Consider the following 17,760-nt stretch of genomic DNA (forward strand, 5'->3'; position numbering starts at 1 on the left):
TCTACAATCTTCACCCCTTCTTCTGCTGGAGCCTCGTAAATCCAAGTTGGCACTGGCAACATACTTAGGCTAATTTATACTTATTTTTTGTTGTCTGGGCTTTAGGGTAACAGAGGTGGGAAAATATGCACAAACAATTTCTTTTCAAAAAGAGTTTTCAAATTGTTCTATGGGGTTGGTGGGGAGCGAGGAAGAGTCTCTCCTTTACATAAGTCTTATAACCCATCAAAATATATTCTTGTACCCCTCAGCATGGGAAACAAGCAATTCTTAACTCAAGATGGGCTCTGCAGTGAAGAGACTTAGCTTTCTGTGGAAGATATGACAGCTCACTCTCAAATTTTTCTAGTGTTTATTTTCATTTATCTCAGCACAGAATGTTCTCTCAGGCAAGGTCAACTAAGAGACACTCTGAAATACAAATACAGTTGAGTTGGATCATAGAAGGAGGGCTTGGTTAAATATATAGAAATAGTGGTTTCAACTATCCTTCCTGCCAAGTCAAATCTACATCTCAGTTTTCTTCTCCAAGCTCCCTATTAGGAGGAGGTTAGAAAAGATTTCCACCCACAACACAAACGCTTAACCTTCCTGTGCAGTTTCTGTGGAATTTCACACCTCCTTGATCCAGCCCATATGCTCACTTGAGGGAAGGGGAAAAAAGTGAAAGACACATCGATGTAACTTATACGATAACCTCAAGGTTGTTAATAAATACTTTATTAGGAACCATCACATGGATAATAAGCACAAAATTAGGGGCCCTTTTTACAAAATCTAATGTCATTTCTGACTTTGGTGTCTCAGAACCAGAATGAAGCTATCTAACATTTGTTTGTAAGCTCCTAATGTGCTTTGTTCAAAAGCACTATTAAAATATAATGGAATCCAAAACGGGAGCATAGGTTGAAAGGTCAGTAAAATGGCTTGAAAACTGATGCGTGTTTGATTTTGGTGAAGTAAAGTTAGGCTCTCATTATTCGGTAGTCACAGAAGGAGATTTTTTTAGATAATTTATTCATAAAATCCTGTGAAGATCTTCAATATTCTGGCTCTTTTAACATGAGCATTAACAAGCAAAATGCCTGAGTCCATCACTGTAACATAATGGATTTATGCGTTGTTTTAAAAATGGGGTCATCCCTGCTACAAGGAGCTAAAAGGAAGGTGAAGGCGACACAGAGCTCAGGCGAGGAGGAAGGTGGGGACTCCAGGAAGGCGACCCAGGGGGAAAAAAGAGCTGGCTGCTTCACCCACAGCACCAGCTGCAGCAGTGCCCGTTTGCACCAGAAGACCCAGGCCGAAGACCACAATGTAGCAGGTTGTGATGGCTTCCGCTGCTCACATTATTTCCACAATTTAAATTTCTTTTCCACAAAACTTTTTTTTTCTGAGGCAGGATACTAGAAAGGGGATCCTATCTGCTTCACCTTTTTACCTCCCAACTCCTGTCCCCATGCCTAGCACTTCCAGGTGCTAAGTGATGTCTTCATTAAAAATCTCTCCAATCTCTCCGTGTTGTGTTTAGTTGCTCAGTTGAGTCCAACTCTGTGCGACCCTATGGACTGTAGCCCACCAGGCTCCTCTATTCATAGGATCCTCTAGGCAAGGACGCTGGAGTGGGCTGCCATTTCCTCCTCCAGGAGATCTTTCTGAGCCAAGGATTGAACTCACGTCTCTTGAGCCTCATGCATGGGTAGGTGGGTTCTTTACCATTAATGCCACCTGGGAAGCCTGGAGGATCTCTAAGACAAGTCTAAGAGTTCTGTCCCCAAGATCAAAATCTTCCCTCAGGAGGAAAAATTATTTAGCAAGCCTTTTAATCTTCATGGGGATACAAGACATGGAAAGGGAAGTCTTCGTCCTCTGTTCAAGGGGTTTGAAGTCTCAGCGAACAGGAGGAGGGAAATTTAGAGAAACGGGCAATTCTCACACCCCAGAAACTGTATTGTGCTGGTGGCAACAGGCTTATCCCGTAAACCTTTTCAGCAGATGGACAAAAGGAGGCCACGCAGCTCAGCCAGGTTCACCTGAGCTGCTCTAAGATGGGTGGAACCCGGGAGACTTCAAGGCACGTTGCTCTGCTCTTGGTCTATGCGGTTTTATTCCCGTCACTGGGCCCAGGAAAATGTATTCAGATGACAATCTCCTGTCCACACAGGGACCCCTTGAAGTAACTGTTGGGGGAAAAAAACCTTAGACATTTTAACAGCAAGCTTGAGTATCAGCCCTGGGGAGCCACATGCTGAGACCACAAGAAATGGGCCCACACTGCCCCCCTCCAGGTAGGCCAGTGGTGGGACTGGTGTGCACCCCGCTGGGGTCTGTGCAGCTCAGACCCTACCCAGAGGCCTGTGGCTGCTGCCAGTATTGGGGGCAGGGGAAAGCCACACCGATTCTTTCCTAGAAACCAGATGCCCATGAGATCAATGAGCTGGAAGCCACTGCCTTATTTTGAGAATGGATCTTTTATTTCATAACCGATAAAGGGCATTTTCTATGCAAAATCTCAGCTAAGCAATTCATTACACCTAATATACCTACCCTAATTCTGTTTTTCACTGATATTCTCAATTTGCTCTTCCCAGACCCAGGTTTCTGGATTGTGCTGCTTTTTCTGACTCAAAAAAATGGTGAGTACCCTCCAGAACCCTAACTTTCTGAACTTCCAACAATAGTGGCAACTTTACTATGATAACCAGAATATCCTCTACAATGCCTCAAAATCAGGCTTGGACTGATTACCTGGACATAAGACTTGCCAAGGACTCACATTTTATAAAAAGGATTTTAAATCCATGTGTGTTAACACTACTCAGATATAATTCTCTAGGAAGAGAATTCCTCTTTATTTTTCTGTCAACAACTTCAGAGGCAGGGTATTAAACTGATTGAAGTTTAACAAGATTGACATTATTGCTTAAAGTGCTTGAATTGGTTACATTAAAAAAAAAAAGGTACAGATTTTTTAAATAAAAACTAAAAAAAAAAAATTTTTTTGCAACAAAGTCAAATGTGCCACACAAATGCAGTAACTATTTTGGTTACATAGAAATGGAAGCCAGAAATATATTAATATAATACTGAAAAACAAATTTAATTAGGCAGAAATGTAGGAAATAACTTTCCCTGACCCGTGCCACTTACATGAGTGAATCACACTAGTGCTGATAAATGCCTTGACCATATAATAGCAGACAGGGGCAAAACATTTAGTGCACAATATTTTAATACACATGAACGTACAAAGTTGATCAAAATGCAATGTTTATAGATAAAATCCATCTTTGTAATAAAGCTACACTCCAATATCTAAAATAAGCCCTAAGCTCCAGTTATAACATAGTTCATTGTTAGGCATGCCCATGAAAATTAAGGGTATCCATGAAAATAAATGCATAGGGACCATTTCTGTCATTTTTTCCCCATTTCATCTGAAATCCAAAATATACCAAGCTATAAAACCAGTATGACTGGCTTCCTCGACAAAGCACCACTCTCTTGCGTTTTTGCTCCTTGGCTCTCTTCAAACCAGCTCACTTCGTGTTTCTTCGGAATGGAAAATGCATCAGAATAACAAGACTGGGCGTCGGCATTCTACCAATATTTACTTTTACATAAATGACACTTCAGCATACTGTATCATAAGCTAGATGTTAAACAAGGAAGTAACCAATAAAGCAAACATTCCTTCTCTTCTGAAAGTGGCAAACACTGTAACTTATTTTAAAACACCCAGCAGTGAGAAGAAATACAGCAAGCCTGCCCATTCCTGCCAGAAAAATGACACACAAAACCCTGGCCATTTGAGGGACTATTGCTGAGCTTTTGTGCTATCGTTCACCTCAGAATGGTCTCACACATCCCACACCATCCCTGCTTCACACAACGAACGAGGGATGAAAAATAAAGAAGTGTTATGTACTCTAGTCTTCACACAAAGTGAAATGACTTGGGAGGATGTAGCTGCCTAGTGTTTCTTTCATTTATTAAAGAAGAAGGGGGAAGATGATCCCAGATAGTGCTAAAGTTTAAAAAACTGATGGAGTGTGTTGGTGGATACGTGTATTTTTATCTCAATTTTCTTTTTCCTGCACCACACGACCATGTTAATGTCTTTGTATTATCTTCAATATTTATGCAAACATTTATCCATGAACACTGAATTTTAACTGACCTTTTCTACTAAAAGGAATTATTTCAGTTAAATCACTGAGAAAAACTTTTTGCTCATCCAAAAAAACCCCAAAGTACTGAATTTATGACTTAGCACTCAGATAATACTTCTCTAAGGGGCTTCCCTGGTGGCTGAGCAGTAAAGAACCTGCCTGCCATTGCAGGAGACTCGGGTTGGATCACTGGGTTGGGAGGATCCCCTGGAGAAGGAAACCCACTTCAGTATTCTTGCTGGAAAAGTCCCATGGACAGAGAAGCCTGCAAGGCTACACTCCATGGGGTCACAAAGTCAGACATGACTTCACGACTAAACAACACATTAGTTCTACAGGTTTCCAATTGAAACTTTTTTCCTCATAAATTAGCTTCAAGAGTCACTTCACAGATAATTTTAACAGTGTTTCTCATGTATCACTTCCAACTATATTAGGAATCAGCCATCGTTTTTTGAAACTTTGCAACCTGCAAATATATGGATTATGTATAGTATAAACAGCTCCCTGTATCAGTCACCTTCAATTGAAAAGCATCTCTTCTTAAAAACAGGATGAAAACTCACCTTCCAGGTAAGCGATAACTGCATAAGTCTTATGGAGGGAAAAAAGACAAAATATTTATAAATATGAATTCGCCTCTAAACAAGGCAAGGTATATTTTCATCACTTGTATAAAACAATAACATGAAGATCACCCTGTTTTTGTCTTCTCCAGTGAAACGTAAAACATTTCACTTCAAGCATGAACAGATGAAGGGTGGCATGCTTATGGAAGTTGTGAGCAATAAACAGTTCAAGATACTTCAAAGATAAAGAAATCCAGTTTTCATCTAGATAAAGTGCTATGCTCTTAATTGTTGCAAAATGGCCAGTAACATTTTCAATTTCAATTTTAGTTCACATTATGCCAAAAGTTTGCGTGTTCCTTCGCTGATGTATTAGGTAACAAAATAACAGGTTCACAGTATATTATAGTGTATGGAAGTCAGCGGTCTTCCCACAGGAAGCTGAGATCTACACCTCATAAGATTTGTAGGAAACCAAAAACCTGCTCAACAGCAAAACAGCATATCGAACCTTTTAATAAAAGGCATCGATACTCAAATGATTTAATAAATATACATACAACAAAAGTGAAAAAAAAAAGTAAAACTATGGTGAGATGAGGTTCTTCCAAAAAACTCCGTCTTGTCAAACATCCTGGGAGCCTGAGCCAAAGAAATGCTGCCACTTTGTTCATCGCACCACCTGCCCACTGACACTTCCTCTGACCCACCTGCATCCCCAGCTAACTCCAGTATCTCCTCTGGAGAAGGTTCCACGGTAGCCCTGGGCTTGCCAGGACCTGAAACGCTGAAATATGAACTGTTGTACAGTGTGGCTGATGGGAGGACAGGTGCAGCGTCTTTGTTCTTCCTGGGAAAGGACGGTGTTGGTGCTGCCTGGCCAAGCAGAGCTGGGTGGGTGGCAGTCCCCGTGGTGTCTCAGCCCTACCGCCTCTGACCATGGAACACCAGTGGGGTTGGAAAGATACCCTGGAAGGCTTAGCAGCACCGGATAAAGGAGAGATACAACTCACAGGACAGAAGAAGAGCATCACTAAAAACAAAGAGCACAGAGCTATTTTCCTGAAACTTGGTTTTGGTAGAAAGAGAAGAAAAGCAACTTTCCACTGTGTACAAAAGCTTCCTCCTCTTGGCTTCGCCTGCCCTGAGCTCCACGCCTCCTCAGCCCCTGGAATTGTAACGGCCGGGTGGGCACAGCCCTGGGCATCCTCGAACAGCTTCTCTTCGCCCTGTTCCACCCAGAAGATGAATTCAGTTTCGAGGTTACTCAATTTTAAAACATTTTCACTCGAACAAACTTAAAGCTATAGTTGCAGCTCTAAAAGGTAAGCATCTACCCCATTCTTCTGTCCTTCTGTCAGAAAAGAGGCAGAGAAGCTAAAAATGGGGAGCAATGTTTCCAGGGGCAAGTTAAAGGAATGCATTGAAAGGAGACCCCAGAAGCCATTTAGAAAGATTAGCAAAGACCCCAAATAGACTGTCGATGTTTGTAAGAAATGGCATTCTAATTTAGCCAGACAGCGGCATAGCATGTACCTGAAACTAAAATTAGCAAATGTTATTCATCTAAACCTTACTACAGTCTGATTGCAGTTAACTCTACCTCAGACTAACATAAAACCACGAGTAGTGCTGCTTGTAGAAAAATGAAGGGGGAAGAGAGTCACGCAGCCAGACCACCGAGACTTGGAGTGATGCCGTGCATCGGTGGCCCACTGGAGAGGAGGGACGTTTGCAGAGAAACCAGGTCCGAGTGCATTTTCCCTCACTCGAGTTAGTTCCACAGTCCTTTAAGTTATTCTCTTGACTGATAGAATAAAATATATCCAGATTCTGAATTTTTTGATATATCTGATGTCAGGCCATAGAATTCTTCAATAGCTTGGGCATCTATTTTCTGCAAGAAAAAGAGAAGTGAAACAACACAGTGGTTTAACATGATTACTGGGAGAAGGGAAGAAAGGCTAACGGGATGCACAAGAAAATGTAAGAAACACCGTCATAAAATTGGGACCTTTCAACAGCAAGTGGGTAACTCCACAGGCTTGACCGAGAGAACATGAAGACATACGCTGCAAATCACTGGGAAAGAATGCCACCCTTTCGACTATTAGCAACCATAGGTCTGCACTCTTTGAAGAAGACAGGACTTCTATCTTTCAAACGGTATACTGTGGGAGCTCTTGGGAATAAGCATAATTTATTCAGGTCATCAAAGTTTATTCCCTTTACTGCTACCTTAAGTGGGCTGAAACAGACCATGTCTTTGAGTATGGAAGTCTCTCCGGCTAGTGTTCCGTTACAACAAAATCAATATATGGAATATTCTGGTGTCATATAAAGAATTCTAGGTTGAACAGAGAGAAAACAAAATTTTCAATAATAATATCAGAAAATTTTGGTATAATAAAAGGATTTTAATACAACTTTGAAGTTTATTATTTGGTCCCAGAGTAGGCTTTAGTCACTGTAGGAAAGAGGACTTCCATGTAAACATGACTTAGGATGGCAAGGAGGTCCCACGTCTGTGGTCAATCAGTTAACAAAAATACAGTATTGATGAGCCCCTGATCTCACCCCTTCTCCCGTTCCAGAGAGGATGGGGAGCAGCGGAATGTATTTCTGAGAGAAATGTAAGCTGTTTTCAAGTCAGATGACGGGAATACAGGCCTATTTTAGAAAATGTCCACATGCACACATCCCAAAACACTGTCTCCGCCCCAGCTCCCTTGGATATAATCATCTGCATACCAACCTCTACAATGTCGTCGTCAAACAAAAGCCAGAAGCCATGACTTTTCACAATAGTAATATAATGCCCACGATTAGGACCACTGGAAAAGAACAAACAGAAGAATGTTACTAAGTTAACATTTACTTCTTTATAAAACTCTATGTAGCTCTTTATATGCAATGACTTTTTTGGGGGGAAAAAAAAAAAAAAAACTATCACTGGGACAGAGAACTTTGGATAAGTCATGTCCACGTCCACATGTCTTTGGCCACAACTCACAGAGAGATACCTGGGTGCTGACACTGTGCTGGGCACAAGGGAAGATGAATAAAGTCTCTGTCTTTGAAGGATTCACAATCCACTGGGGAAAACAGACACTCAAATCCAACAAATATTAACACATAATTATTGTACACCCACTAGGCTCCATCTAGGTCCATTCAGGAAGTCAGGTAAAAAAAGCAGTGAATGGGGCTTCCCTGGTGGTCCCGTGACTCTGCTCCCAGTGCAGAGCGCCTGGGTTTGAATCCTGGTCAGGGAACTAGATCCCCTGTGCCAAAACTCAGTTCGCAGGACATCCAGCATGGTGCAACTAAGACCACGCAGTGCAGCCAAATAAATGAATAAATGTTAAGACTGGGAGAAAAGCCTCTTCTCTTCTACTTAAACAAACAAACAAAAAGCAGTGAATGAAACAAAGTCCTGCCTTTCCTGAGGTTGAGGGTTGGAGTGGTAATAAACTAAAATACAAATATATTTCAAGTGGTGATACATGCTGAAGAATATAGCAGTGCAACGGCTTGGTGAGCGACAGAGGGAAGATGCTACGGTGATGACATGAGATGTGAGCAGGAAGAATTTCCCTGAAGGGAAGGAGTGTGTGTGTGTGAGAGAGAGAGACAGAGGGAGAGACAAGCCATGAGACCACATGATGGAAGTTTCAGGAAGGGAGGAGAGCAAGTGTAAGGCCTAGGGGATGGGTGGGGGTGGGCATAGTGTGATCAGGGAACAGCAAGGCAGCCAGAGCCAAGTGAGCTGCAGTGGAGGAGGGTTAGGAATGGGCCACTGTGGTTAAGATTATGGACTTCAACTGTGAGTGAGCCAGGAAGACACTTGGGAACTTTGAGGAGTGATGTGATCTGATTCGAGTTTTAGAAAGATATTAAACCAAAATGTATAATAACCAGTAGGAAAACAAAAAGGTACATTATTACACACTACAGAAAAAAGTAGACCGAACAACCAAACAGCTTCTCCTATGAAGTCAGATTTGCACAACTGAGGGAATTTTTAACTCTAACTCTGAAGTTTTGTTTTCTCAATGCATCATCAAAGTTGGAAAGTTGAATCTGCCTTAGTTTGCTTTTTCTTTGCTACACTGCACAGCATGCGGGATGTTAGTTCCCCAGTCAAGGATCAAACCCACATCCTGTGCATTTGAAGTGCAGGGTCTTAACCCCTGGACCACCAGGGAAGTCCCTTTAGTTTGCTTTCTTTAAATAAAAGATACCCCAGAGGACTGTTCTCACCTTTCTCCAGCCACTCTCCCCTCTCCCTCTGAGCTCCAGCCCATGGGCTGCCTCTGTTTTCACACACATCAGCATTCTCAGCTTGGGCCCCTGTGACTGCTGCAGCTCTGCCTGAAAGGGTCCTCACTCATGTCTGCATTCTTGCCTCTTTTTATTCCTTGGGTGGGCTTCAGCTCAAATGTCATCTCAGGAGATAAACCTTTGCTGACCACCTTCCCTAAAGGGGCACCTCCCACTGCTCTCTGTCATTGCCCTGTTCCTTACTAGGAAGGCTTCCCTGGTGGCTCAGACGGTAAAGCGTCTGCCTGCAATACGGGAGACCCGGGTTCGATTCCTGGGTCAAAAAGATCCCCTGGAGAAGGAAATGGCAATCCACTCCAGCACTCTTGCCTGGAAAATCCCATGGACGGAGAAGCCTGATAGGCTACAGTCCATGGGGTGGCAAAGAGTCGGACATGACTGAGCGACTTCACTTTAACTTCCCTAAAGGGGCACCTCCCACTGCTCTCTGTCATCGCCCTGTTCCTTACATCATGTGTGTGCTTAGTCGCTCAGTCACGTCTGACTGTGTGTGACCCCAAAGACTGTAGCCCGCCAGGCTCCTCTGTCCATGGGAATTCTCCAGACAAGAATATTGTAGTGGGTTGCCATTTCCTAGTATATACATAGAGTCAGACATGACTTATTGACTAAACCACCAGGAACATAGCATTTACATAGCATATACATAATATATGGGATTCCCTGGTAGCTCAGCTGGTAAAGAATCCACCTGCAATGCAAGAGACCCTGGTTCAATTCCAGGGTCAGAAAGATACCCTGGAGAAGGGATAGGCTTCCCACTCCAGAATTCCTGGGCTTCCGTGGTGGCTCAGACGGTAAAGAATCTGTCTGCAATGAGGGACACCTGGGTTCGATCCCTGGGTTGGGAAGATCCCCTGGAGGAGGGCATGGTTAAATCAAAGAAAACTGTTAGAGAACCCTTAGAATGAATAAATAAATAGAAAATAGATGTATGTGTATGTATGCTCAGTCACTCAGTTGTGTCCACCTCTTTGGGACCCCATGGACTGTAGCCCACCAGGCGCCTTTGTCCATGGAATTCTCCAGGCAAGAATACTGGAGTGGGTTGCCATGCCCTCCTCCAGGGGATCTTCCCAACCCTTAGGTTCTTTAAAATAATTAGCAGTTAGAAGTATTCTTCAGGGGGAAATAGAAAGGTGGCTTGTAACTGACCAACAAATACAACTTTCTGAGAACGTAAGACAATAATCTGTGACTATGGCTCTGCATGGAACAAAACAAGAGTTGCTTCAGGTATGTTACAGTTTCTGATACCATCCACCCAGTAGAGGAAAGGAAATCACTCCATCCCTCCCTGTGGAACCACGCATCCTCTTGGTAATGGTCTGTTTACTACCACTCCATCCAGGTGGATGGAGAGGAAAAGACACCTGCTCTGTGACAGGCCCCAATCTGAAACCTACAAGGGTGACAGCGATATCGATCCCAGGGAGGGGACACAAACCCATCCCAGCTGAGCAAATAATAACAACAGGTGAATTTTCAGTAGAGTTTTCAAGACTTACACCAAATTATACAATAAAAAATATTTCCTCAAAAGACTTCCAGCAAAAACACTTTGCTTCTCCATATCTAGGGGATGTCTCTCCACTCTTTTTTTTTTTTTTGATTATGTACTTACTATAGAATACAGGGGAAAGGCTTAAAACTGCCTAAAGAACACATAAGGATACATTTTAATTATTCAAATGCCAAAGAAGTACTAAATTCCATCCACTGCTTCCAGTCTTTATTTAGGTATCTTAAAACACTTTTGTGATCATACTAAATGAGTAACCTGGTTTTTCAAAAATTAAAATCACAGCACAAACATTTACTTTTCCATGTGATTTCAAATTCTTTGTATCCAATGGAGATTTATTATTTCCCTTATGAGAGAACATTTAAATTATTATTATGCATTAATTTTATCTTTATTTTTAAATTTATTATTTTACTTTATATACCTAAGTTTAGAGATTCATTTTGAGGTGATAAACTGGAGCTTAGAGGAAATTCCCCGAAGCGCCATCACCACTGAGTCTGAGATCCCCGGCCCCGCCCCTGAAAGATGTGGCAGAGTCCACGTGGCCCAAGGACAGCCCCCCCTCAACGCGCTCCTTGCCCGCCCTCACCTGCCGCAGTGTACCACCACCGCGACCAGGTCGTACATGCGGTCCAGGTTTACTGCATCACTGGAGGTGTTGAAGAGCCGGAGTTCCAGTGGGAAGACCACTCGGTAAGAGAGCTTGGTGTACCTATGGAGCTGCTCCATGTACTTGAACCGCTTGAGGTGCAGGGCCAAAATCATGGGCAGCTTTTTGACTCTCATCCTAAAATAAACCACGGAATAGAAAATCAGTGGCACCCAATCCCTGTGAGTGGGACCAATTATACCACGGCCTGCACAAATGGAGAGCAGGAGGGGTTCAACAAACTTCAAACCAGCAAACTGCCAATCCACGTGCCAGAGTAAAAGGACGCTCGCTTGTACAGACTTGGCTAACTGGAGCCTAGTAAGCAGAGAAAAGTGCAGCGGGGCTAGGATGTGGGGGGTGGGATCATATGCTTGGTCAAAGGAGACACCCCAGAACTTACGTACCAATAAAAATATGATGCACAATTGCTCTACGTCACTGCCCTCTGCCTCCCAGGGAGAACGATATTTGGATAATCCCTCAACTCTGAGATAATGGAGAGGAGGGGGACAGTTTTTGAGAAAAGCAGGCTAGGGAAAGGACAAGCAGAGGGTGGATTCTGTACATATAGGTTCTGAGAACCGACAGGCAGGTATGCCTCAGATACCACTGCCAACTGGTTACCATCAGATAACCAGGCATGCTAGGCCCTTTCTCCCTCCTTACCCCTGGGCTCCTGGGCAAGTCATTTCCCTTTTCTGGCTCTCAGGTTCCTCGCTTATAAATTCAGAGATTGATTGGCTTAGGGCTATATTTCTCAAAATAGGCTCGTGAGAGCACCGGAGATGTTAATGGATGCGGGGTTTCTGAGGCCAAGTCAGGATGCTGCTCTCCCTTCTGTTCCTAAGTTCCTCCTGGCACATCCACATACCAAAGGCTTTGAGAAATCCTGCAGAAAAGGATTTTTTGTTCGATGCAGCAGTTCCGCAACTTACACAAACATGAAAAGCTCTTTTTTTCAACTAGATGACCATTAAGATTCTTCGGTAAGAAGTTGCAAAGACAACAGTTTATGGAGATAACTCTGACAGAACAGAGGATTTTCTGGTTACCTTCGAGGACACCCTCTTTGAAGGCCCTGAATTATTGTAAATGCTGTTTGACTTGTGCATATTTTCCATGAATTATTGTTTGTAAAGGACACATTTAATAGAATATTATTTAGAAATCTATTGGAAAAAAAAAATCCTGTGCATAAAAGTAAGCAAAACCACACCATCAGCAGAAACATAAGATTTATGGGGATCCCTATTATTTTTCAGGAACACAGCATTTTAGTGTATACAACTTCCAAGGTTGAATAGAATATGCTTTCATGCTCCACTGGAAGACCTAGGATGGCCTTAGGCAGACTTAGTTTAGATTACACGGATGAGGACAGAGGTAAGCTCCCCAGCCACTAATAAATGTTAACTCCCATCTGCCACCACAATGACTAACCTTTCTCCAGTTCTGAGGCACCAAAGAAAGCTGTGTATGCCTGGGGATGAAGAGCTGGGAGACTGGTCAGAGAAACTCGTTCAACTTCAGCTCTAGACCCCTCATGGTGTTAGATGGTAGGAATGGGCATCTGTGAGTTATCCTGAATATGCCACAAACCATGGGCAGGGTAAAGTTAACTCATGGTAAAGCTTTACAGGATAGTAAAAAATGTCAAGTTTCTTGGCTTCTGGGGACAGAACATAGGGAAGGACAATTATTTCACATTGTTCAAGACCTGTAACCGACCAGTGCTGGTAAAAAGATGGGCAACCTTGGGTCTTGTATCAACTCTGAATACGATAACTTTCTTATTACCCATCCATAGACTGATGTTATTGGTTTCATGCTTCCTTACTAAATGATTAGTATTACTTGCCTCTATCTTCTAAATAAGAAGTTCCAACATTAGGCAATACTAACAGTGTTACTGGGTGACCACTATGTGTTATGTACTATGCTAAGTCATTTTTATAATTCACCTTTAATCCCAAGAGGACAGTGATCACACTTGATCACCACTTGTTTACCCAGCATGAGTATCTGGCACACTGAATAAATGAATGAACAAACAAACAGATGAACACATGATCAGATGAATGGGCAACTTCCCCAGGTAGGCATCCTTATTCTATTCTACAAGTGAAGAAGGTAACTGACTTCTCCAAAGCTACTTGGTTACGAGCCCTAGGAACTGGGATTCAAAAATCAGATCTGTCAGGCTCCACGATCTGGTCCCTTCTGCGGAAAGGAAGCCACCCCCTAGGCTAAACCCTTACGTACCTTTTCTGGGCCTCCTGTTTGCTGCAGCATGTTTCACAATAATACTTCTGTTCACTACACAGTGTTTCTGTGTTGCTGAAATCTCTGCAGAGAAAAATATTTTCAACTCAACAGAAGTCCAAAATGTACTCAGCTTACCATGTCCTAAACTCTCTATTACCTGTAGGGTAATTTTTAAGTGAATGTGGGGAAAGAAGTAATGAGAAAAGATCCTTCTTGGGAGCAAGTGCTATGATGATTAGAGCATGTTCACTGGGCTGGGTTATGATTTCACCATGAAAGATTTTCAAGTAAGCTTTATTTAATGGGACACAGATAGATCTAAATTAGGGTTTCCAACTGATTCAGGGAAAAAAAAAAAAAAAAAAAAGAAACTCAAGGTTTTTAAGAGACAGTACCCGAAAACTGGAGATAAAAATTATAATAGAAAAATACTAACTACAGTAAAAGCCAACCATTACAGTGAAAGTCAAATCCAAAAAACCATCACACAAAATGCCAGGAGACATTACTACACGGTTAATGAAAAACAATCTGTCTTAGGTGGTCTACATTTTCAAAGAGCACGAAAGATAATAAAATTTAAATCGTATTCAATGGCCCTTATATTGAACTCAGAAAGTCTCAAATTATCAGGAGATGACTACCAACCCCCTGCTCCCCTCCTCCCCACATGCTGGAAGATAAGAACTCCCAACTACCTCCTCTTGAGAACAAACGCCATTGGGATGCTATATCTGTATTCACCTCATCATAAGATTTTACTGTACTACTGATAGCTTTCATTTTTTAACATGTCATGGCTTTTCATTCTTCTCTGGTCATCAAGATTCTACTTAACATTCCTGGGGTACTGCCTCAAAGGCTGAATAGAATATCCAGAATATCATAACACCCTGGAGTCTTGAAAAAGGCCGTGACATTTCCTTATTCATAGGAAGTGTCCTAGCACTAGCTCGACCAGCTTTTACCAAACAGAAAAAGTTATTTACGTGGTGTTACTAACTCAACCACTTAAATAGAGCTTATCAAGAGAATACATAGATTATTCATTCATTAGATTCCCCAGTGGCTACCGACCATACCCTGGACTGGGTGCTGGGGATCCACAGAGAATGCCTGCCCTCACAGCACACAGGTTACCAGAGACACACGCAATGAGCCACTTACAAGACTTAGTGTTCGGTGCAGATTAAACATACATCATTTCATACTACTGACTCCCCTGCCTAAAGCTCTTCGATAGTTTCTTGGTGAATTCAGGAATAAAATCCAAATTTCTTTTTTAACTTCTTAAAAAATTTATTTGACTGTGCTGGGTCTTAAGTTGCAGCATGTGGGATCTCGTTCCCAGGCCAGGCATCAAACCTGGCTCCCCTGCATTGGGGGCGCCAAGTCTTGGCCACTGGACCACCAAGGAAGTCCCTAAAATCCACATTTCTTGCTATGCCAACAGACTGTCTGCTCTTCTGACCTATCTCCTGCCTTCCCACCTCCTTCACGCTGCTCCAGTCCCACTGGCTGGTCTTCTCTGCAGCTCCAGGGTGCCATGCTATCCCTACTCGGGGCATTTGCTAGTGCCATTTTTCTCTGCACTGACAGCTCTTTTTCCAGATGCTTCCATCACTGGCCCTGCTCATTGTTCAGAGCTCAGCTTCTACGTCACCTCTTTGGAAAGGACTTCCCCAGTCACTCTTTCCAAACCCATCCAGCCCCTACTCTGTTGCTGTCTTGTTTTCCTCTGAGCACTTATCACTATCTGAAACATCCTCCTACTTGCTGGATGACGTGTATGGGCAGTGACCGTGTCTGTCTCACTCACTGCCAGAGTCCCAGCACTGAGAATGGGCCTGACACACAACAGCACTCAACGACGTGTGCTGGATGAATAAAGAGAAACGCATGTGTATAAAGTCCCCAGCAAAGTACGGAGGATGGAGAAATGAATTTGAACTGCAGCAATTCAGTATGTTTCCCCAAGGGGTGATATCTAAGTCAGATTCTCAAAAAGGGAAAGTGAACCAAGGGATTAAGAGTCCAGGATTCCAGACAGAGTGAAGGCCATGGCTGAGAGGCATGAACACAAGGTACAGAGCACACTTCTTAGAAGCTGTGTGGACCCTGTGGCTCTCTAACTTGTCTCTGCGGGCTTGACAGCATCAGATGGTGCTTTCTGGACCATTTCTGGCAGCACTCTAGAGGAAGGACTGTAGGGGGTCAAAAAGCAAAAACACAGTTTAGAAGGCAAGTATACTCAACCCTCAGACTCCAAGTGCCTGATACCTGATACAGACTCAAACTCAGCTGAATGAATACTGCTCGGCTCTTCATGTTAAGTAACTGTTGTGAAATCTCTTCTTGGTCTGCACAAGATTTACTGGGGTAGAACAGAGCAACCAAGAAGGGGCAGTGAGTCTGGGTGAGGGTGGAGAGTCATAGTTTTGGAATGTCTACCACAGACAAACCTCTCCTCTATCCTACTAAAGAATCAGAGTAAGTCAGGCAACAACACTGTAAGTAAGGTACACTCCAATAAAAGTTAATTAAAAAAAGAAGACCTCAGGCAAGTACAGCAAATAAGAAATTAAACACTTTCTACTCAAATTTCTCAATAAAAAATGTTTTTGTAGATCCACAAAGGTAAAAACATAGCAGAAGTTGGTACTTAAAGACCCGATTCACCATCCTGCCCAGCCCTAGATGACTGGAAGCTTGTTGCCACAGGAGAGGCAGGACAAAGCCTTCAGAGCATCTCTGAGTCAAGAACTGGAAAATGCGGCTAAGTTATAAAGACAGAGTGGCCCCAGCAGGAAACTGAGGCACAGCAGAACTGTCAGATAATGCTGTACAGTTGTTGGAACAAAAGAGGGCAACAAATGTTGAGGAAACTCCTCAATGAGGAAATCAAAGAGGAGAGGAGAAAGGTCTTTTAGACACTTGGGATAAATTACATCAAAGCACAGAGGAGAGGTTACCAGGAAAGCACAAAACTCTGTATTTCTTGAAAAAGAGTCAAAGAAACACTTTTTAAAAATATACTTTGGGAGCAAGTCTAATATGAAACACATACCTTCATAAGGACTATAAAGCCTAATGGAAATGTACACAAGAAAACTTGAAAAAAATGGAGAATGACTATGTTTCCAGCTGAGACAGCTACAGGTTGTAATAGCTATCATGACCAAGGTAATGTCTATGTTTGAGAGAAAACATTTTTTATTTAAATCTTAACCTTTCACTCAACACATTAGCTCAAAAATTGATTTAAAAAAATTCTCAGGGGCGGTCCTAAGATGGCGGAGGAATAGGACGGGGAGACCACTTTCTCGCTCACAAATTCATCGAAAGAATATTTGAAACTGAGCAAATTCCACAAAACAATTTCTAAATGCTGGCAGAGGATATCAGGCACCCAGAAAGACAGCCCATTGTCTTCGAAAGGAGGTAGGACAAAATATAAAAGATAAAAAGACAAAAGAGGTAAGGACGGAGATCCTTCCCAAGAAGAGAATTTTTAAAAAGAGAGGTTTCCAAACACCAGGAAACACTCTCTCTGGCGGGTCTATGGCAAGCCTTGGGATCTCAGAGGGCAAAATAACCGGGAGGAAAAATAAATAAATAATTAAAATCCATAAATTACATGCCTAACAGCAACTCCCAGCGGAGGAGCAGCCCGGACAGACGCTCGAATTGCCCATTAGCAAGCAGGGGCTGGACAGGGAGGTGCAAGCCGCATTGCTTAGGGTAAGGACCTCGCCTGAATGCCCCAAGGGCAATCTGAGGGAACTAGCTTGAGATAGCAACCCAGACTGTGGGATAGCTATGGGTGGCTCAGACGGTAAAGTGTCTGTCTACAATGCGGGAGACCCAGGTTTGATCCCTGTGTTGGGAAGATCCCCTGGAGAAGGAAATGGCAATCCACTCCAGGACTATTGCCTGGAAAATCCCATGGACAGAGGAGCCTGGTAGGCTACAGTCCATGGGGTCGCAAAGAGTCAGACATAACTGAGCAACTTCACTTTCACTTTCAAGGTACACCGCCAGGCCTGCTCACAGAACAAAGGACTGAGCAGAGCTAGCCGGCTGCGGACCAGCCCATCCCCCACCGGAGACAGGCAGGTGAGGGCAGCCAGAGCTGGAAGAGGGCAATCCCGGCCCCAGAGAGGCATCCTATACCAAACTGCAAGCTGACGTCATTGCTAACCAAGACTTCTTGGGATTCTGGATAGTCAACAT

General features: G+C 43.0%; 1 protein-coding gene across 1 annotated transcript in view; it reads right to left on the minus strand.

Annotated features, from left to right (window-relative positions):
• Positions 1-698: 698 nt before the first annotated feature.
• Positions 699-17,760, minus strand: part of USP46 (ubiquitin specific peptidase 46) — a 76,687-nt gene continuing 59,625 nt past the window's right edge. Inside the window, exons 6-9 of the mRNA XM_061420150.1 lie at positions 13,525-13,608; positions 11,200-11,397; positions 7,494-7,572; positions 699-6,635 (exon numbers count right to left, since the gene is read on the minus strand). Coding sequence (XP_061276134.1) covers positions 6,534-6,635; positions 7,494-7,572; positions 11,200-11,397; positions 13,525-13,608 — 463 coding nt within the window. The 3' untranslated portion in view covers positions 699-6,533. The remainder of the gene's footprint in view (positions 6,636-7,493; positions 7,573-11,199; positions 11,398-13,524; positions 13,609-17,760) is intronic.

This window comes from Bos javanicus, chromosome 6 (assembly GCF_032452875.1).
Source record: "Bos javanicus breed banteng chromosome 6, ARS-OSU_banteng_1.0, whole genome shotgun sequence".
In the NCBI taxonomy this organism is placed as follows: domain Eukaryota; kingdom Metazoa; phylum Chordata; class Mammalia; order Artiodactyla; family Bovidae; genus Bos; species Bos javanicus.